Source organism: Tachypleus tridentatus, chromosome 7, assembly GCF_004210375.1.
Source record: "Tachypleus tridentatus isolate NWPU-2018 chromosome 7, ASM421037v1, whole genome shotgun sequence".
Lineage (NCBI taxonomy): Eukaryota > Metazoa > Arthropoda > Merostomata > Xiphosura > Limulidae > Tachypleus > Tachypleus tridentatus.
In genome coordinates, this window is record NC_134831.1 from 126,906,523 (window position 1) to 126,928,879 (window position 22,357).

At 32.8% G+C, this 22,357-nt stretch overlaps 1 protein-coding gene across 2 annotated transcripts; it reads left to right on the forward strand.

The window, feature by feature from the left end:
- The first annotated feature begins 2,409 nt into the window (after positions 1 to 2,409).
- Positions 2,410 to 13,625, forward strand: LOC143256549 (uncharacterized). Of its 2 annotated transcripts, none has more exons than XM_076513910.1 (4): positions 2,410 to 2,586; positions 9,838 to 10,045; positions 11,673 to 11,795; positions 12,831 to 13,625. In XM_076513910.1, the coding sequence occupies exons 2-4, from the start codon at positions 9,850 to 9,852 to the stop codon at positions 13,007 to 13,009; spliced, it is 498 nt and encodes a 165-aa protein (XP_076370025.1). In that variant the 5' UTR covers positions 2,410 to 2,586; positions 9,838 to 9,849; the 3' UTR covers positions 13,010 to 13,625. The 2 variants fall into 2 exon arrangements, with proteins under 2 accessions (XP_076370025.1, XP_076370024.1); XM_076513909.1 differs by lacking the exon at positions 2,410 to 2,586 and adding an exon at positions 3,438 to 3,512.
- Positions 13,626 to 22,357: the final 8,732 nt, after the last annotated feature.

Consider the following 22,357-nt stretch of genomic DNA (forward strand, 5'->3'; position numbering starts at 1 on the left):
CTTGTCTTAAACTGCTAAATTAGCAAACGCTTGCATAGATAGCCATCGTGTACCATTGCGCGAAATTAAAAAAACAAACAAACCAGAACCACCAATTTTTAGATGGAGGTGTCACTGTGATGTGTATTTTAAACAATTGCTCAGTAACTTTCAAACAATCTGCTACAGTGGACAACACTGAAGGTTTGTCTTTTCAAAACGTCCTATGTATTTTGGCTCTATCGTTTGATAGTTCTTGTTCGCGAAATGTTCTTTCTTGGAAAAAGGATGAATCATGCTCCTCAGTTCGTAATTCTATCCGTGGTGGACAGAAAATGCTATTGTACTAAGAGAAGAAATATCTAAAGTCTAATCCATAAATTAAACAGTTTAAATGTATCAAAGCAAGTTGTAAGGGGTATGAGTTCACATTGAGAGAAGTAACTTTTCTCTAAGTCATAAGCGAATAATTGGAGTGAGTGGCCGCCTTTCTTTAAAGTTAAAACTAATTGAAGAGTCCAAAATGTCCTGTAGTTATGAATTATTATAAACTGAGTGAAATTGCTCATTTTCATGCAAAATACACAGCAAATCCCAACAGTAATAATTAGTGGGATTAAATTCAGTATTTACAGTATTTTCGACCATATTGTTTTGTGTCATTCGTATGTTATTGGTCTCTCGGTGGCTCAAGGCTTATAACGTTAAAAATCAGATGTCGATACTCGCTTTTAGCAAAGCAGAGTTAACCCACTATATAGGAGCCTGGCATGGCCAAGCGCGTAAGGCGTGCGACTCGTAATCCGAGGGTCGCGTTTTCGCGCCCGCGTCGCGCTAAACATGCTCGCCCTCCCAGTCGTGGGGGCGTATAATGTGACGGTCAATCCCACTTTTCGTTGGTAAAAGAGTAGACCAAGAGTTGGCGGTGATGACTAGCTGCCTTCCCTCTAGTCTTACCCTGCTAAATTAGGAACGGCTAGCACAGATAGCCCTCGAGTAGATTTGTGCGAAATTTCAAAACAAACAAAAAATAACCCACTATACAGATTTGTGTTTAACAGGAAATAAAGTCGTAGGCCTATATACAATTTGCCTAATGGGTTGATTAAAAAAATGTAGAAAGAAAACTCAGTAAATCCATGGTTGTAACAAACGTGTCTTAAGAAATCATATTTTTAACATCGATCAAATATTCTGTAGGGTGACGTCAGCACGACGTCGCAAGGTTCAAGAAAAAATTTTCTTCAAATTAACTGACGAGACGTATATAAATAAAACAAAGTTACGTAGCTATGCTTTTAAAAAAAAGATCACGTGAAGTATTTTCATTGGTGGATTTAGTATTTTCATGTTGAAAGAAGTACACAAACATTCATCTGAACATTTTTTACGTATACCTTCCTGACCTTCCCTTATTTTTATACAAGGAGATTGTGGTACTTTTGATGAATATATGGTGACATAATTTTAGCTGCATGTTTGTACAAGTTGCTTATTGTTTATGACAAACAGAATTCTATGTAAAATTAGGTTTTATTCTAGATCTCATTAAAATTTTAAAAACTTTAAAAGAGTTTCGTTTCTTTGAGTTTGCCTCCTTGTAACACAATAATATGTATAGGGGCTTACAACACATAAACTACAGTTTAATACCTGTGATGGGCAGAGCACACACAGCCCATTATTCAACTTTGTGCTTAATTACAAAGAAATAATGTGTTTTTGGACTAAAACAAACGAATTTAAACAATATCACTGTTATTAATGAAGTCCTAATTTAGCACTGTAAAACCAAAGGCAAGGAAGCTAGTCATCACCACTCACCGCCAACTCTTGGACTACTCTTTTACCAACGAATAGTGATATTTACCGTAATATTATAACGTCCCCACAGCTGAAAGGGCGAGCATGTTGGGCGCGACAGGGATGCAAACCCTTAGATTACGAGTCGCACGCCTTAACACGCTTTGCCATGCCGTGTCCGTATTTGCTCTGAAACAAACAAATTAAAATATCACAGTTATTAATGAAGTAAAATGGTCAACTACAAACCAAACCATTTAAATTTGATCTTTGTTTATAAAAAGGTTTACGTAGAACTGACTCAAAGTACACACGACGTTTAACAAAACTGAAGAATATAATTAATTTTTAACCAGCAATCTAAGATTTGGAACAGAAGCATGTCTATCAGTAATAATTAATTAAAAACAAGATACTGCTTTCGAACTATGCTTACGTAAATAATTACAAAAGAATAACTTATGTCTTGTGGTGATGACATTTATTTTATGGTCAGCCATCTTGAATTTCAATATTTCGTAATTTTTTATTTTACACTTTTTGTTCTATTCGTAATAGATTTAAGCGTTGAAAGTCCATAGACATCCCACTGCATCTTTGAGAAGCTATGAAGTTTATAACGGCACTTGTTGAAAGCTGAAATGTGATCACGTGATCTTATTATCACAGCATGATAGGCTCTGCGTCAGTAAATTAGAAAGAGGGGCAGATTTCACATCCATAACTTGTATATATTCTCATAAAGAACTCACACGTTTGTGAACAACTCTTCTGAAATTCTTCAAGACTCAGAAGGTGTACAAGGTAGGAGTAGTATTATATCTGGAGTCATATTTGATAGTGTCTTTTATATTTGATATAGCATCAGTGATATCACAGCAACTTCTAACTTAGGACAAAGATCTATTGTAACGTTGAGTGCCTTTAGTGGTTCATAAGTTCAATAATTCTTCAAGTATTAAATCGTTACGTTGATTTGAAACATATCATATAACCACGGTTTTAACAGAAGCATGAACAATAATCGATTATTTTTTATGACTATTAGTTTTTAGATATTCAATAACTATGTTGATTTTAAACATATCTTTTACTATTGGAAACTCTTAAACAAATATTTTCGATAAAAGCTCAAACACAGAAATTGTTCCTGTATTTGTTTATATCATTTGTTATGAAAAAAAGTTTGTTTTTTCTTATTGAAGTTATGTGATTTTACTCCAGCCTTTGTATAACGTTGTTAGAGATATTAGGCACGAAAAGTTTTACGACACTGCTCTTAAAAGCTGCCATTTCGAAATTATTGAGAAGTTTGAAAAGTAAAGTAAAACATTTTTATTTCTTCGTCGTTTGTACTAAAGCAAACTTTACAATGTGTATTGTGTGTGACACTTGTTCTTTACAATGTGTATTGTGTGTGATACTTGTTCTTTACAATGTGTATTGTGTGTGACACTTGTCCTTTACAATGTGTATTGAGTTTGACACTTGTTCTTTACAATGTGTATTGTGTGTGACACTTGTTCTTTACAATGTGTATTGTGTGTGACACTTGTTCTTTACAATGTGTATTGTGTGTGACACTTGTTCTTTGCAATGTATATTGTGTGTGATAATTGTCCTTTTAAATTATTAAAATAGTTAAAGCAACTTTATTCGCAATTTTCAAAATGCGATACATTTTAAGAAAGAGTTTGTGTCTCTCACAATTGCCCTTTGCAAGTACAACGGTAAGTCGTCGGAGTTACAGCGCTAAAAGGAGAGGTTCGATTCTTTTCGGTGGGCTCAGCAGATAGCTCGATCTGGTTTTGCTATAACAAAAGCACACAAACCAACAACTCTTAACTAATAACATAATTGTTAATATTATAATTGTCAAGGAACTGAAATCAGAGAAAACTACCCTATCCAATGTATTAAAAGGATAAAGCGTGTCTTGTCTCTCCATATATACCAGTTTTTGTAGTGACACCAGGAGGGTAAATAGTTCATTAAGCCACCAATTAACCAGACAAAGCATAATTCCGTTCTCTCTTTTGGCCTTAAACCGACACATTCTTTAAGTTCTGTTCGGATCTTTTTATACAACCAAAACCAGGTTAGAGCACCTAGTATATTTTCATATCTTCTGAGAGTCCATAAAATATGCCATGAAGCAATACTTCAATATGATACTAAAATCATTCTATATTTTCAAATAATTCCACATTTCACAGTATTTCACTGCAACTTGCTGTCATAAAGCAATGAAAGTCTTGATTTATAACATTCACATTAACACATTAATTATAAAAAGGTTGACAATGCTTTTTTTGTATGAAATATTCTGTCATCAAACTGATCGGGAACCAAGAATAACTTATTTTTTTATTAATCCAGTAACCATAAAAACTGAATTGTTAAAATTGTCTTAATCAGAAACTTGTTTAATTTCACCGTTTTCCAAAAGATCACTTTAAGCTAAACAGCTTTGAGACCTTCTGCGACCTTAAATAAAGTCAAAGTTCTGGGACTACGTTGAGGTTTATATGTTGAGTACAAGTATTGTTTTCTTACCAACATACGACATGAAACTGAAGAGGTAAACACAGATATTTCGAAACTAGTTTTTTAAAATATCAAGACATTTCTAAAAGTTTGTTACACAAAGGTCTCAACACTTATCAGAAAGCTCGACTTTACAATACAAGAAACAAAGACACAAACATATATCAGAAAGTTTATAGTTTACAACAAACGAACAAAGCTCTGAACACTTACCGCAAAGCTTATACTTTAAAGTAGGATAAACAAACTAACTGAAACTGAGATTGACTTTTATATTTCAACGAGAAAAACCCTGTTATTACCTATTACTGAGTATTTGAATATTACGTTATGGAGAGTAGTGTTTTTGTTTTCAATTTCACTCAAAGTCATATGAGGGCAATGTGCGCAGGTCTTACCTAATTTAGTAGTATTGGAGAGAAGTCAGCAAATAAACAAACAAAGAAACTATTTTAGCCTTCATATCACAACGATTTTAAAACCAAATTTCTTACAGTATCTCCACTGGACAAGCCCTTATAATGTTGTATTTTATAATAATCTTTTAGAAATCATGTTAGTTAGAAGAGCTAAATAAAGATATCTGTATGAAACATAAACGTTTTAAGTGTTTACCCTATAAAGTAGATTTAATTTAGTCCACCCCCATCTAGTACAGCGGTATGTCTCTGGATTTACAACGCTAAAATCAGCGGTTCGATTCCCGTGGGTGAATTGAGCAGATAGTCCGATGTAGCTTTTCTATGAAAAAAAAAACACAAACGCAGATCTAATTTGTTTCAATTATTTATTCAATAATCTAACAGGAATCTGAGAGGAAGAAGTCAGTTTAACTTGCTTTTAATACTTTTATTATTTGAAAATAATCCATATCTATATTATGTCTTCACGTTCAATTATGTGTTTGTGATAATAGATTTATTTTATAGTTTAGATTGTTGTTGGTTTTCTAATTTCTTATTTTGTTTATTATAAGACTAGAATAATAGCACGCAAATTAACTAAATGAAATATATTTTAGAATGAATCCATTAGTAGATCAGTATATATCCAGGAGGCAATCAATGAATTTGGACTAGATTAATTCCAAACTGCCTTTTCATAAAACATGAATGACTTGGTCAAATGAAGGGAATATCTTAGATTTCGGTTGTGGTCCAGGAACAATAACTCGAGATATATTGCTACCACAATGTGTCAATTTGAAGAAACTTATCGATGTTGACATCCAACCAGTGTTTGTTGAATACGCCAAGAAGACATTCAACCATGAAAAGATTGAATACCGAGAAATAAATTTAATGGAAAGGTAATGTTATTATAATAATACATCATCATAATACAATAATGGAACTCTTGCTTATATGATATTGAAAAAAACTTTTTTATTACGTGACGTGCAACCCCAACTTCGCGAAATTTTTATCCTGTTCGCATGCACGCGTGCAACAGAAGTCACGATGTTTCTATTTCGACTACGTTTCCCGTCACGGATAATTTTATTTTTCTCCATCCTAAGGGTGCAGATATGACGTCATGAATACGTCACACGCGGATCTAATGCACCAGCGCCACGGGTAATCGTCTACTTATAATAATAACTAAACTATTTTTTACCTAGCTGTTCAAGTATCATCATTTTAAAAATCATCATGCTCGGACCAACATAGTCAGGTGGTTAGGGCACCCAAATCGTAACGTAAGGGTCACGAGTTTGAATCCTCGTCACCGCAAACCTGGTCGACTTTTCAGCAGTGAGAGCGTTATAATGTGACAGTCAATCCCACTATTCGTTAGTAAAATAGTAGCGAAAGATTTGACAGCCGATGGTGTTGATTAACTGCTTTTCTTCTAGTCTTACACAGCTAAATTAGGGACGGCTAGCGCAGATAGCCCTTGCATTGCTTTGCGCGATATTCAAAACAAAACAAACTTAAATTACAGTGCAAAAAGTTAAAATAGATAATCCTAGCAAAGATGATTTTCATTATTTTCATGCAAAGATTCGAGACTTTCCAAACGTCCTTGCAATTGCTGTTTAAAATTTAGAAGTTTATAAGACAGTTATGCTTGTAATCTGAAAAAAATATCGATTGAACAAAACTGAATCTGTGGAAGAAATTTCGCAACTCTTACAACACCTTTGTACGCTCAAATTGGTTTTAAAATTCTTTTTGTATTAAATCTTATATAAGAAAACAACAGTAACAAAAATATTATATAGATTTAACCTGTTAGTAAAATAGTAGCCCAAGATTTGGCCGTTGGCGGTGATGACTAACTGCCTTCCCTCTAGTCTTATACTGCTAAATTAGGGACGGCTAGCACAGATAGCCCTCGAGTAGCTTTGTGCGAAATTCAACAAAAAACAAATCCACGAGCACCTGTGCACGAAATCAAAAACAATTAAATTGTATTCGAATGTTTCACTTTGATATTCGGGAACTTGATTGTACAATTAAATTTTAATTTGTAGTTAAACGATTAATTTAGAAATTTTTACAATTTTTTTGATATTATGACCATATTTTGAAAGCTAGAAAGCTCTGCGTCTCGCATCTAGGATAATAATAGAGTTTATGCTTAAAAAACGGCCTGACATGGCCAGGTGGGTAATGCACTCGACTCGTAATTGGAGGGTCGCGGTTCGAATCCCTGTCACACCAAACATGCTCGACCTTTCAGCAGTGGGAGCGTTATAATGTGACGATCAATCCCACTATTCATTGTTAAAAGAGTAGCCCAAGAGATGGCTGTGGGTGGAGATTACTTGTTGACTTCCCTGTAGTCTTATACTGCTAAATTAGGGACGGCTAGCGCAGATAGCCTTCGAGTAGCTTTGCGCGAAATTAAAAACAAAACAAACTTAAACTACAGTGCAACAAGATAAAATAGATAATCCTAGCATAGTTGTTTTCCATGTTTTTCATGCAAAGATTCGGGACTTTCCAGACGCCCTTGCAATTGCTGTTTAGAATTTAGAAGTTTATAAGACGGGTATGCTTATTATCTGAAAAAAAAATCGATTGAAGAAAACTGAATATTTGGAAGAAATTCTTTTTGTGTTTAATCTTGTGTTAGAAAACAACAAAAACAAAAATATTACAGAGATTAAACCTGTTCGTTTTACTATGTATCAGTATTAACATGATTGAGGGAATTTTGAAATTTGAATTATAACATTCTTAAAATATTTCACTTCTTCCTCCTGTTGCTAATTGCAGTTTCTAGGAATTTATACTTCTTGCGTGAAACAGAGCGAAATATGAAATTTGTGGGATTACTGTTTTGAGTTAAACCACATTACAGTTAAACCAGAATGTCACAATTAATACAGTTAATTAAACTTAGGGGTTAACCATCCAGAATGTCACAATTAATACAGATAATTGAACATAGGGGTTAACCATCCAAAATGTCACAATTAATACAGTTAATTGCAATTAGGGGTTAACCATCCAGAATGTCACAATTAATACAGTTAATTTTGTTTAGGGCTTAATCATCCAGAATGTCACAAAAAATACAGTTTATTGAACTTAGAGGTTAACCATCAAGAGTGTCACAATTCATAAGAAATTTTGCTCCCTTGTGGCACAGCAGTATGCCTATGTACTCACACCACCAGAAACCGAGTTTCGATACTTGTGATGGACAGAGCATTGTATAAACTATATAAATCGTCCATTGTATAGCTTTGTGCTTAATTCCAAACAAACAAAGAAAACAATTTTCAATTATATGACATCTTTGAGCTAAAATGAAATACAACAAAACGACATCTTTAAATTATAAAAACAATAATTTAAAACAAAGCCTTCTGTATTAGTTTTATGTGGGTTTCTAGTAAAAGATAATAGTATCTTTGACCATAAATCCCGTAGGCGTCATCGCTGGTGCCGATGAATCCTTTCGATCAATACCAGAGCTCATTCGGCTGATGGACATGCAGCACAAAATATTTCGGTAGAAACCTTATTATATCAGTCATTTATAAGACAACAGTTGTTATGGAATGTAATGACTTCTGTACCGTTCTGTGTTGCATGCCAAGACGACCCGATGAACTCTGGTATTGTTTGTTTGTTTTTTAATTTTGCGCAGAGCTGCACGAGGGTTATCTGCACTAGCAATCCTTATGCCAGCAGTGTAAGACTAGAAAAAAGGCAGCTAGTCATCATCACCCACCGCCAACACTTGGGCTACTCTTTTACCAACGAATAGTGGGATAGACTGCCACATTAAAAAGACTCCATGGCTGAAAGGGCGAGCATGTTTGATGTGACAGGAAATCGAACCCACAACCCTTAGATTACGAGTCTAGCGCCCTAACCACCTGGCCATACGTAACCTTCTGGTGGTGATCAACATAACTAGTTAATATGTTTTGCGGCACATGAGGTGAATAGTAGAAATCTGCTGTGTACTTTTTATTAAACACTCGTGTATAGCCAGAAGAAATATCTGTTAAGATTATTATTATATTCACTGTGTTGTAACATCACATGGACTGTCGAACTACAGACCAAGCGTCGCCGATCTTTAACTTTATATATCGTTATGAATGATGTAACTTGTTTATAAGTTGGCTCTGAGTTTGAAATTATTTCCATTGGGATTAATTAAGCTAAACAGATTAAAACATTAATAAATATTACATGAATTCTTAATGTGTATAATGCCCAAGCTTTCCTTTTTTAAATAGTTATTTAGCACATTTATGCACATAAAGAATATTATGTAAAAGGTTTTGTTTCAGAAAAATATCGCAACTATAAAACATATATTAATTATACACAAAAATAAGTCCCTCAGTGGGGCAGTGATAAATTTATGGTCTTACAGTACTAGAATCTGGTATTGGATTCCACGTGGTGGACACAGTAGATAGCTAATGTGACAAATAAAACGATAATTGAAAAGAGTACAGGTGAATTTAGAAAAAAATAATATACTATTTAGGCACGACTACCAATAACTTCTGATCAAAGCATTTTACTTACGTGGATCAAGACTAAAAATCTCTAGTTTCTTTAGTGGTGAATTTGTTGCACGTACAACATATGTTACATAGTCATCCTTTGGTGCTCACTTTATGATTGAAAATTATGTTTTCATACATATAAACTACCTATTTCCTGGACTTCTTTCTATTTGTTTGTTTCTCAATATCGCGCAAAGCTACACGAGGTCTATCTGTGCTAGCCGTCCCTAATTTAGTCGTGTAAGGCTAGAGGGAAGGAAACTAGCCATCACCACACACCGCCAACTCTTGGGCTACTCTTTTAACAACGAATAATTGGATTAACCGTACCATTATAACGTCCACACGGCTGAAAGAGTGAGCTTGTTTGGTGCGACCGGGATTCGAACCCGCGACCCTCAGATTACGAGTCAGACGCTTTAACCAACTTGGCAATGCTAGGCCTTTTTTGTATTTAATCTTCATTTGTATTAGTTTTTACCAGTGTAGAAATATTTTTACTGCTGTTTTGGATTTTCTTGAAGGATTCCACCAGAATGGGAGGGGACATTTCACAAGATATTCTCGCTCTTTTCTATTCACTGTGTCAAAGATACCTCAAAACTTTTAAAGGTCCTTCACTGTTAATTGAAACCAGGTGGTTATTTTCTTGCTCTGGGTGTATGTACAGAAGAATTGTTAAGCAGTTTAAAAGATATGTCAAAACTGCCACAGTGGATAGAGTACATACAGGTGAGACCAGATAACTACAAATCTGTTCCAAAGTTAAGATTTGCCTGTCTGAACGATCGTCCTCATAACAGAAAAATAAAGCAATATGCTAAACAAATATTGAATAAAACATTATTCTGACGTATTTTACAATAAATGCAGTAAATAGCTTTAGTGTATTAAGTTATATTAGTCAGTTGTTTGGATTTGATGTTTAATGCAGTTCTTCCTATCGATTTTGTTTAATTTAATTTGTTTGTCCCTATCAGTATTAATTTTTCTTCTCTCTCTATATATATACACATATAATGGTCACAGGTGAACAATATATTTTACTTGGAATTTTATTATTCCAATTAATTAAGTCTAGTCAACACACAACTTACCACTACTTCGTGAACTATTCTAATCGATGATTACTGCGACCGACTTCGGAGCGAGTCTGTAATATCAGAGGTTCGATTCCCTTCGGTCGACTTAGCAGATATTTCGATGTGGTTTTGCTACAAGAGAACACACATCAGTTAATATTATAACTCAACATTGTTTTCCTGGTACGTAATTCCTCGGCTCTCAGCGACACAATGTTGATGTTTGTCCTAACATGACCGTGATATTAAAGTAAAGAAGCTACATATCAACACTCAGGAGTATATAACGTAAAAGTGCAGTAACATTAAAGCAAATATGTATTTTTCTTTAACATTGTCATCACTACAGCATTCTACATTTAAAAATGGTTTTTGTTTCTTGTAATTTTAAAATTAGGAACAGCTGACGCAAAATATTTCTCGAGTAGTTTCGCATGGAAATAAACAACGTATTACCTTTCTGCAATTGAAGAAGTAGAGAATTTTATCCAATTAACTACACTATAATTAAGAAATGAGGTAGTGCGTCTAATTAACACATTGTAATATTTTTAGAGTATTGTATTTAATAAAGACAGGTGTTTAAAACTTTGCTTTTGTGACCTTGATAATGAAATTTAGAAATTAACCTATTTTCTATGAAAAACGGGCAAATTTGCACATTTTCATTCACAAAAGGTCTGAAAGAAACAACTGATTTACATGTATTTATACTAAAGTTATACAAAAATGTTTAGATGTGCGTAGTTTTTCGAGATTTGCGACTGTAATGTAAATCACTTTCATGTATCAGTCGGCGTGGTTACACGGAGCTAAGGTCACAAAAGTAAAGACCGAAGAGAAAAATAGGTTTGTTTTTTTTCCATTTACTTTAGGCATAAGCAATTGGAAAATAACAATTTCTGTCCAAAAACAAGAAAAAGTAAAAATTTTGTTACATATAAATAATAAAAACATCTACCATTCATATACAATATCAGATAAATTATAAAAGCACGTTAAAACCTTTATTAAAATAATAAAAACAATTTTGTTTGTATGTTTTAGTTAAATAATCATAATAATAATTTCTTCCTGACGCTGTATTAGTTAAACAATATTTTATGTCTTTTATACGTTTTGTAGGTTAAGTAATAAAACAGACGACTATAAAATCTTCATTTAGATGATGAAAATACATTAATGTGCTGTCAGCTAAAGAATGTGTTGATGAGTTAAATTATTTCCATAAGAGTAGATTTAATTTTTTTAGAATGTAGAAAACTTCTTTTGGGTAGCTTATGACTGCAGCGACCCTTATGGTACAACTAAGAAGCTAGCAGATGAGTGTGGGTTTGATACTGACTTCTTTGCCCTAACGCCCCAAACTCAAGTATTCAGTTCGAAAAGCCAATACATACGTAAGTATAATTAACAAATCATGAATCACCTATCGCTTGAGATACTAATAACAGCAAGGGCACTTAAGTTGTGATTTAGTCTAACCTAACCAGTATAATTTATTTCAAATAAGAACATTGATTCCAGAAAACAAAACACACAGAAATACGTAACAATGTAAATTTTGAGACGTACTCTAGTTCATTTCATTTCAAATAGTTTTTTGTCATTACATATAGAAAACGCTACAAACACAAGGACACTCTTACAAGTTTCACTGGAATGGAAAATAGTGGTAAATGTTGTTAAACGTAAGAGAATTAGTGATAAAGTAGAATAGTGATGTGAATACATTTAGCGAACACTGATATTACATATTGTATTACCACTTTTGAATGTATTTGTATTAAGACGAAGCATTTACTTTGTAGTGAAATATGTTGTCACAATATATATATCCCAGCTCTTCTATAAAATACTTCCTTGTGAAACAAGACGTTCTTCCCGCTCATATCAGAAAGAATACAATCTTCTGTTAAAAGAATTTCCAATATTCTTATAAGCAAATGAGCACGTGAACCATCGTTGCGACTGTTTGGTGTATTATATTTTCAGACTTTATTTTTCAGCCCTCAGATATTTCACACCGCTGTTGTGTCTAGTGTACACTTCATATTGTTCTTGAAAAATCACAAGTGTGCAGAAAAATTTATTAATATATTCACCATTAAGTTTAAATACCTGTTACTTATATATTTGCCATTAGGTTAAACTACTTGATGCTGACATATTTACCATTAGGTTAAACTACTTAATGTTGACATGTTTGCTATAAAATTAAAATACTTGATGTTCATATGTTTACAGTTACGTAAGTTAAAGTTTTTTGGTTTTTGATAAATTATTTTTTTATAGTTATCAACTTCATATTGTTTTGAAATTCCCTGTCTTATATATTGTACGAAAATAGATTGTTTGCCTCTCATAAACATTAAATTTGGTAAAAAATATATTATTAAATGATATTTCACATTTATTATTTTTTTATTTTATAGAATTTTGTGAATCCATTATGCCTGAAGCCATCATGAAACGAATACCATCAGAAAAGTTAGATGATTTTTGGGCAGACTGGTGTGAAATGGCTCAGAAGTGCAAAGTAAACTTTAAAGCTGATGGAACAGTTTTAAGAGAAGTCACAATGTTGGAAATGTGTCTAATATCTAAAATTTAAAATGTGAATTTTTATCTCCTGATTTCATAACTAAACATATATATATATATATATTACAGAAAAGCACTAGAATAAATATCCTTATGCTTAAACATTTATTGAAAATAACAATACACACGTATCTAAAATCAAACTACCAAGAAGACGTAGGAAGGTGCAATAGTATTTTCTCAATATTTCACATTTTCGTTCCAGCCTAGATGACTGACGTCTTTATGAAAACAGTTGTGTTTTATTGGCTGGTTTTGATTGATATGTAAATTATTAGTGGTTTGAAGTAACAAGATTGAAATTCTTAATTAATTAATGGAAAACGAAAATAAGAAAGATTTATAAACATTTACGTTCAACTCCCCAGCTTTCAATTTTTGACTCATCTCTTCGAGAAGGAAGTATGTGACTAGAAAGAATTACATAGTCTTTATTATCACTAAATCAGATACTTGATGAAAACTTGTCTCCTATACTTCAAGTAAAATAGATATTTTTTAAATATTGCATTTGTTTTAATAAAAGAGAATAAATTGGTACTATGCAAACAATGTCGTATGTGTTGCATCGGAATATCATTCTGTAATTTTTAATTTTCGAATAAACATTTTGTTAGAATACATCTTTGTTACGTCCTTTGATATGTAATATTGCGTTATTTACAAATTACATTTCATCACACATAAATACATGTATTGGAACCATTTCAGTTGACCCTTTTTAGGTCTTAGAGATGATATCTTAGTTAAAATTTGACATTGTTATTTTTAGTTCTTGTTTATATATCGTATACATTAGAGGTATAATTATGTCTTTCAACGACAAATGCCGCTATAGTTCATGTATTAGAATACTTAAAGTATCGAATTAAGCTGGAGTTATCGCTGTATTTTTCAGTATCAGAGGCTGCTACAGTTTATATAATAGAAAGCTTGAAGAATCAGTTCTAGAGCTATTTTTAAGAACGTTCGGGTGAATTTATTTCCCGAGTTCGCCAAACCTTATTGAGATTTTGCTGTGTTATTACCACTAGATAGCCCTGTTGCAGCATAATGTATCATAAACTGTCCCAAACTAAGCCATTAACATTATTAAAAAAATTCAAAAATTGACTTTTTTGACAAAGCGAAAGGTATAACTTATATTATTAGATGCAGTTTAATTACCATCTGTCTATTCTTGACAAATCACTTTGAGAAATAAGTATGTGACTAAAAAGAAATATATATATATGTATATATTTATTATCACAGAATCTGCTACTTGATGGAAAACTGTTTCCTATACTTCAAATAAAAATATTTTTAAAACGGTATTTGTTTAAAAAAAATAAATTACTGGTATTCAAACAACATATCATTAAATTGTAGCAGAAAGTGTCTGAAATGAAACCTTGGGTCATTTACATTTGAAAACTGATTACATTGTATTTGTAAAATTAACATTTTACGGGGCTTTAACAACAGAATAAATATAATAAACCTATCCGTAACACGTGTTCCAAAATTTCCTTTTCCAAACCTGTGTTGTTATTTTATGTACCAGTTCTTTAGTTTTTTATATCTATATTGTTTATACATATAAAAATAAATATATCAATATAACTTCATTATTATTTAAAACACACAAGTTTAAGCACATCAGTACTATGGGCGACACTAGCGTAATTCAACACTAGAGGGCAATACGTACGTGCCGAACTCTGGCAATGGGAGGGGTTGAGACAAATTCATAGTGCTAACTTGTTTAATGTTTTTATTTTGCAGTTTTACCCGTTATACGCTATATATAAATAAAATAAAAAAAAACTTCCGATTACAATGAACCAGGATGAATCTTTTTTAAAGGTAACAACATGGAAAAAATAATGCTGAGAACGTAATTATAAAATTTCCTGGACATATTAAAAAAACAACTGTGTATATAATAAGAGCATAACTGTTATTGTAGAATACCATATTAATCTGATAGAATTATGAGTGTCCTAGGCATTTTAAACTCATCGCAAATCGAACACTGGTCCTAACGTAAGAACAATTCTATGCAATAAACTGCACACTAACTGCTGTTTTGCAAACAGATAAGTATGAACACGGGAATTGTGAATTTCATAAATATATATATTTTCTAAATTCACACAAGATAATGCCAAAATTCCTTACATTTCAACTGACTTTTCTTGTACTTAACAACCAATGTAAAAAGCAAGTTATTGAATGTGCACGATGTCTTCTAATATTCCAAAGAGAACATTATTGTTACTGTTGCCAGAACTGGTGAAAATATTCCTGTACTCATCAGGATAATGCTACCCAGGAATATAATATTAATGGAACAGAGTTTGTTAAAACGAATTAATAAATATGGAAAACAAAAGTTATGATACTTGTAGCTCTTTTTGGCAGGATTACAGTAACTTAATCTGTGAGATCATTTTTATTAACTATATTTTTGTGCGCCAGCAATACCAAGTGTGGGGCGCACTTATATCCGATTCGATTTTATTACTCATTATAATTACTACCAGCCTACCCTCAAATTGGAATTATTTTAGACATAATTAGAATTAATCTGCTAGACCTTGGGCGTAATTAAAGAGATCAGTCAAAATTGTTGGACCTCCTGGGTCCAAAACTGTAATTAGATCTTAAATCTGTCAAGAGATGACATAGTTATGAGCCAAAAGTTAGTAGTTGAAAATACAATAACCAGAAATCAAATAAACAAAAAACTCAGAGCCTTTCTACGATCCGTTATGCCGTAGTTGAAAAGTAAAAATACACAATATTTTACTTTCCGTTCTTGTTTTATGTAACGCCCATGTTAGCAAAGCATGATATATTATAGATCAGTAGCTTTTGACACATAACATTACAATAGGACTAATAATAAATTTTTACCAAGTGTCTTTTTTCTGGTCCTTTGTGTTTTGTATTCGGTGCCAAGGATCTTCTGTGCTATACTAGAGCTTGTCAGATCAGCAACTCTAAACGAATCCTAATCAAATAAAACATGTTTGTGTTTCTTGTCATGCTATAGTGTCTGTGTGGAATATTTTTAGTTCTACAAATCATATATAAATATAAATTCTTTATGATGAGTAAAATGAAACTAAAACACTATACATACAATCACAAGTCGTGTTGTAATGGTTTATAATATCACACAGATTAGCGATCTAAACGTCATATCATGTGTGAATTTACCATAGCGACATCTGACGTATACGCATTGTAATCCACATTTAAGCAATTACAAGTTGACGTCACTGTGTAACCGTATAAAAATTTAACACGACTATTGCATAATTATATAGTAATTTCTTGAAACACATTGACAGGCCTTTCGTTTTCAAAGTTCTCCGCTGGAACAGTGGTAAGTCTTGGAATTTACAACGCTAAAATCAGGGGTTTGATTCCCCTCACTGGGCACAGCAGATGGCCCAACATGGCTTTGCTTTGAGAAAAACACATTTATTGTAAAATGAAAAGTTTTCCTTTACCATATCAGTTGTTTGGTTCAGTTTCCAGAACACCTAGACTAAAAATGCTTTATTACGAATATTTATTAACATGGAAAAGGGGAGATCATGTTATTGCAATCGGATGTTTGAATGACTTCTGTAGCAAAACTATCACAATATCAATAATCAAACCTATAGTTATAACTAATAGATTTTTATTGAGAAGAAAACATAGGTGAAGTATTTGAAGTTAAAAGTTTTAACTAAACTGGAAGAGCACATCTCATTAACTAGTTCAGTTTGAAGACCCGACATGGCAAAGGCGTTACAAAAGAAAACCATAGTGAAAAACTTGCAGAGTTAAAATATTTTTATTGGTAAACACGAAAGCAAAGTTTCGGGCAACAGCCGTTCATCGGGTTTCTAGTGTAAATAAAACTGTTCAACAGTTAGTTATTATTATTATATTAATTTATCCGTTTACCTTACTGTTAACAGGTAGTAAATTATACCATAGCATGTTGCCTTACAAGACATAGGCGTGTTATTATTTATTGGTTATGTTAAAAGAGAATGTTCACAATCAAGCTTTTAGATAAAAATTGTGATAACATTAAAAACAAAAACCATTATATGCAGTGAGGCTTTATGAAAGATAAAAGAAACATGCGTCATTTTACTGCGTGATGTATTGTTGATGTCACAATACAAGTACTGTCATGATATAGATACCAAAAGTGTCTCAAGGTTTTTCTTATTAGCTAGTTCTTTTGTGTAGATAAACGTACGTTAATATTTATCTTTGTGTGCGATTGAGTGAGTACAGTTTCTGTTATCTGAGTGGAAAATGAGAAATGTTTGTTTTTTTACTGTTTTTTTTTGTTTTTAGTTTGAAAGGAAAATTCAGTATTTGTTTCAATACCAATAATGATTTTTCGTCCTTCGTTACTTATTTTCATATTATACTGTTAATACACTCGAAATTAAGGCCTTAAGGTGCATCATATATAAAAAGAGGTATTACGGATGACCCTTCGCCACCAAGCAGCTCAGGCGATAAGTTTCACTGAAATGGTGCCGAATACATTATCGGAAAATAGACATCATGGCCATGGACAACGTTTACCATATAGAGAAAAACAAAAGAATGTTTATAATTCGTTTTTCTGCAAACAAAATCATGATAAACAATTTAAATTAAAAATTCAAGCAACAGAAAAGATGCTGTTATAAAAAGTATTGGCTTTAGTAACAAACTTTATTAATACAGTGTTTTTGTTTCTTTTTCGCTACTGACTAAAATACTTCACTGTTTGTTACTTTCCTTGGTGAACATGGTTAATTTAATAAGTAAATGCACGTACTATTAAAGCTACAGTAATAATAGGTGTCAAGTCTAACTGGAGTTTACACATTAGATATGGTTTGGTTTGTTTTTAATTTCGTGAAAAGAAAGTCGAGGGCTATCTGTGCTAGCCGTCCCTAATTTAGCAGTATAAGACGATAGGAAAGTCTTTCTAGTCATCACCAACCACCGCCAACCGTTGGTCTACTCTTTTACCAACGAATAGTCGGATTGACCGTTGCGTTATAACGCTCCCACGGCCGAAAGGGCGTGCATGTTTAGTGCGACGGGGATTCAAACTAACGACCCTCAGATTACGAGCCGAATGCCTTAACTACCTGGCCATGTCGGGCCGTTGCACGTAGGCTATCTGCAATAACCTTCCCTAATTTAGAAATGTAAGATTAGAGGAAAAGCAGCTAGTCATCACCACCCACGGCCAAATCTTGGGCTACTCTTTTACCTACGAATAGAGGGATTGACCGTCACATCATAACGCCCCCTTGGCTGAAAGAGCGAGCGTGTTTGGTGTGACGGGGATTCGAAACTACGACTCTCTGATTACGAGTCGAGTGCCTTAACCACCTGGCCATGTTAGGTCCCTCAGATTTGGACTTATAAAGAATGTCCAAACAAACATTTTTTAACACTATTAAAGTATGTTTGAGAAAGGTAGTTGTCTAACATCACAGGCAGTTAAATTATTGTGCCTTATAAAAATTACTGGATTGTATGTTTTAAATCACATGTTTTGTAAAAAAAAAAATTCATACGTTATACAACTTAGCGGAAAAAAATATTTTTTTATTTTTTCAAGTAGGTAGTGCACAAGTTTAAATAATAATTTCTTCAATAAAATTGTAATTATTAAAAACTTATATCTTAACTACTCTCATATAACAGTTTGGAACTTTCAAATATTAAGTGACACCCTATTAAAATGTTCCCAACTATTACTTCAATAGATTTATTAAAAGCTTTGCATTTCAATAAGTGCATTCTAAAACGGAATTTCTAATCTACTTCAAACCCCCTTAGCACTTTAAATTTTTAATTGCAGTAAGTTAACATTAACAACAATTAATTATTCTAAACCACAGTATTAGTTTCAACGATATTAGTTTCATTTTCAGAAGATAATTTATTTCCTGGTGTGTGGTCATGATAACATGGACCTGTTTTTACTGGACATAAACTCGTAATCACACAGTTACCTTCAATCAATTGTAAAAAACACTGATGATAAAAACAGCGCGTTTAAAATTTTGCACACTGAACAAAAGACGAAAATTTATATTAAAATACTACTCTTGGATAATACCTGAAAGTAAATTATGTAATAAGGCGTCTTAGCATAATAAGACATTTAAAGACAAATTTGTGGCAAAGTTTTGCAAACTGTAGAGAAAAAGTTTCAAATAAAAACAACACTGATTGTTTTAAAGTTGTATGCAGGGTCTATCGCAGGGATTCCAACCTTTGTAACTCCTTAAACTTATCGCTTTCTTATCCGGTACATATCTTTCGAGCTTAGCTTTATAAGAGGGCCTAGCATGGCCAGGTGGGTTAAGGATTTCGACTCGTAATGTAAGGGTCGCGGGTTGAAATTTCCGTCACGCCAAACATGCTCGTTTTGGAAGCCGTGGGGGCGTTATTATGTGACGGTCAATCGCACTGTTTGTTGGTAAAAGAGTATCCCAAGAGATGGCTGTGGGTGGTGATGACTAGCTGCCTTCTTTCTAGTCTTACACTGTTAAATTAGGGACGACTATCGCTGATAGCCCTTGTGCAGTTTTGCACGAAATTCAAAACAAACCAATTAACACTGCTAATGAAACTAACATTAAATAAATAATAGAATATAACTCAAGGATATGTAAAAAATAGCCCTCTGGGTCATGCATTACTGACATAAAATAATAAAACCAGTAATAGCGATAAAACTTGCTCTGGCCTACAGGTGTTTCTAACTGATTTTAATTTGTCCATTAATTATTTCGAAATCAAAAGCGTTTGCAAATAGTACTTAAAACAAATGGTTTAGCTTCACACGTGTGTAACTCATTTGGCTAGTTCTGACTTCGAACGAAAGGGTTTTTGAGTTGCCGATAAATGAAATACGGAAATATATTTAAGTTACTATTTTTACTTGCCTACAGCTTTAAATACGTTAGGGAATAATTAAAATAGGGGAAAATGTTTTATTGATATGGCAACAACTAGAAAATAATAAAAGTAATTAGAAGCTATGATTCCACTGGTAATGAATGATTGATACTTGTGTACCTTATACCCAAATCAATTCGACTGTTAACTTACTGAATTATTAAAAATGTATTTATAACAAGATACGGACCTTGTTTTGCATAATAATGGAGTTAGACAACTTCCGTTTCTATTTTAATTTCGCGCAAAGCTACTTGAGAGCTGTATGCACCAGCCGTTCCAAATTTAGCAATCTAAGACTAGAGAGAAGGCAACGCGTATAAAGTTTTACATTTTTTGTTGCAGTTATCATCTCACCTTTCTAGAGATGTTGCACCAATGTAATTGTTAGAAAGATAGGATTTTTACATGGCCAATTGGTCCTTACATGAGTACCATAGTTACATTACACTATATGATTATTACGAGCTTATAACCACCAGATTATTTTGCTTGAGGGATCTTCGTATCATGTTTGGCCCATATAAAAATGATATATTAATATTTTCAGTTGGTATGTTTGACTCGCCGCATGTTCTCCTACTTATAAAATAATACATTTCAGAACTGCCTCAGTACATGTTGTATTGTCATTGTATTTCACTCTTTAAACTGCTTAATAACCTTAACGAATCTCTGGATGCTTTTTGTTTGCCTCACGTGGTAATAACGTGTTTGTTATTTCCTTACATCTTCTATCAGTTTAATACCAGTAACCTACATCGACATTGTTTTTCTTGTTCCGTTTGAATGACGTCACTTCGAGAATCTTTAGGTGGTACTTATTTATTTATTAATTTTTTGTCTGGTTGAATGCGCGAATGCATTGCGCATTCGTGTTTTTTCCTACAAAGATCTCGTGGAAGAATCATACGTATATTCACCAGTGCATGATATACCTCTTGACGTATACGTGCCCTTTTCCACTCAGTAATGATACACGAAGAGTAGCCACATTTTTAAACTGATGAAATGCTTTTCTAAAGAAATGTCAATAAAAGAGTCACGTTCCTCGGCTCAATTACAGTATATGTGGTACATTTGTGGATCTTAACGAGTAAAGTATTTTGATAGGGTTGTGTAAAGGTACGGATTTGCCACAAAGAATAAATACATATTGAATCTCTATGCAACATTTGCTGTTATTTGTTTTCTGTAGGTTTTCACTAGTATACGTGAACCACTTGGGATCAACATGTAGTTTGATTTTACAAGATATTTTAAGCAGTGTTTCCGTACATTCTATTGATAGTATATCTTCTTCGTAATATCTGCGTTTCAAAGGTTATTTTTCCAATGTTTTCCCATGGATGAAATCAAACACTTTATCAGTTCTACCTGCACATGGATACGTCTGCTATTCTTTGTTTCGTACCTTGCGAGTAGATATGGCAAATGGAGATATTTGTTAAATGTTACTCATAGACGATTATTGATAACCTTGAATAACAACACCTGTATTGTCGATTATTAATAATCCAGTATGACAACACCTGTTTTGTTCATTATTAAAAATTTAGTATGATAACACCTGTATTGTTCATTACTAATAATCGTGTATGACAACATCTGTATTATCGATTTTTAATAGTCCAATATGACAACACCTGTATTATCGATTATTAATAGTCCAATATGACAACACCTGTATTATCGATTATTAATAGTCCAATATGACAACACCTGTATTGTTGATTATTAATAATCCAGTATGATAACACCTGTATTGTTGATTATTAATAATCCAGTATGATAACACCTGTATTGCTGATTATTAATAATCCAATATGATAACACCTGTATTGTTGATTATTAATAATCCAGTATGATAACACCTGTATTGTTGATTATTAATAATCCAACATGACAACACCTGTATTGCTGATTATTAATAATCCAGTATGATAACACCTGTATTGCTGATTATTAATAATCCAGTATGATAACACCTGTATTGTTGATTATTAATAATCCAGTATGATAACACCTGTATTGCTGATTATTAATAATCCAGTATGACAACACCTGTATTGTCGCTCTACAAACTCCATTTTCTTTTTCTTTTTTACCTGTGTAGCCTATCTGAACACAGAATTGTGGATAAATATAACATTCAGTGATGACTAGAAATCCCACTTGTGGAGAACAATACATATGTAAAAACGGCTGGTATGGATAGAGAACGTACTATGTAAAGGAGCGAACAACGTTTCGATCATCGTATGTATGTAACCATTATGTCTGAGCTAACATACATTACACCACTATTAACGGTACACACTATTATGATCGTAAAGAAACAAAAAAACACTAGAAAAACTAAGATGTAAACAACAGAAAAACC

Excerpts from the sequence above, each read along its gene's own strand:
- LOC143256549 (XM_076513909.1), top strand. The coding sequence starts at position 3,453 with ATGCGATACATTTTAAGAAAGAGTTTGTGTCTCTCACAATTGCCCTTT. Across the intron at positions 10,046-11,672 it reads AGTGGATAGAGTACATACAG|CTTATGACTGCAGCGACCCT; the intron begins GTGAGACCAGAT and ends TCTTTTGGGTAG. Across the intron at positions 11,796-12,830 it reads TTCGAAAAGCCAATACATAC|AATTTTGTGAATCCATTATG; the intron begins GTAAGTATAATT and ends TTTATTTTATAG.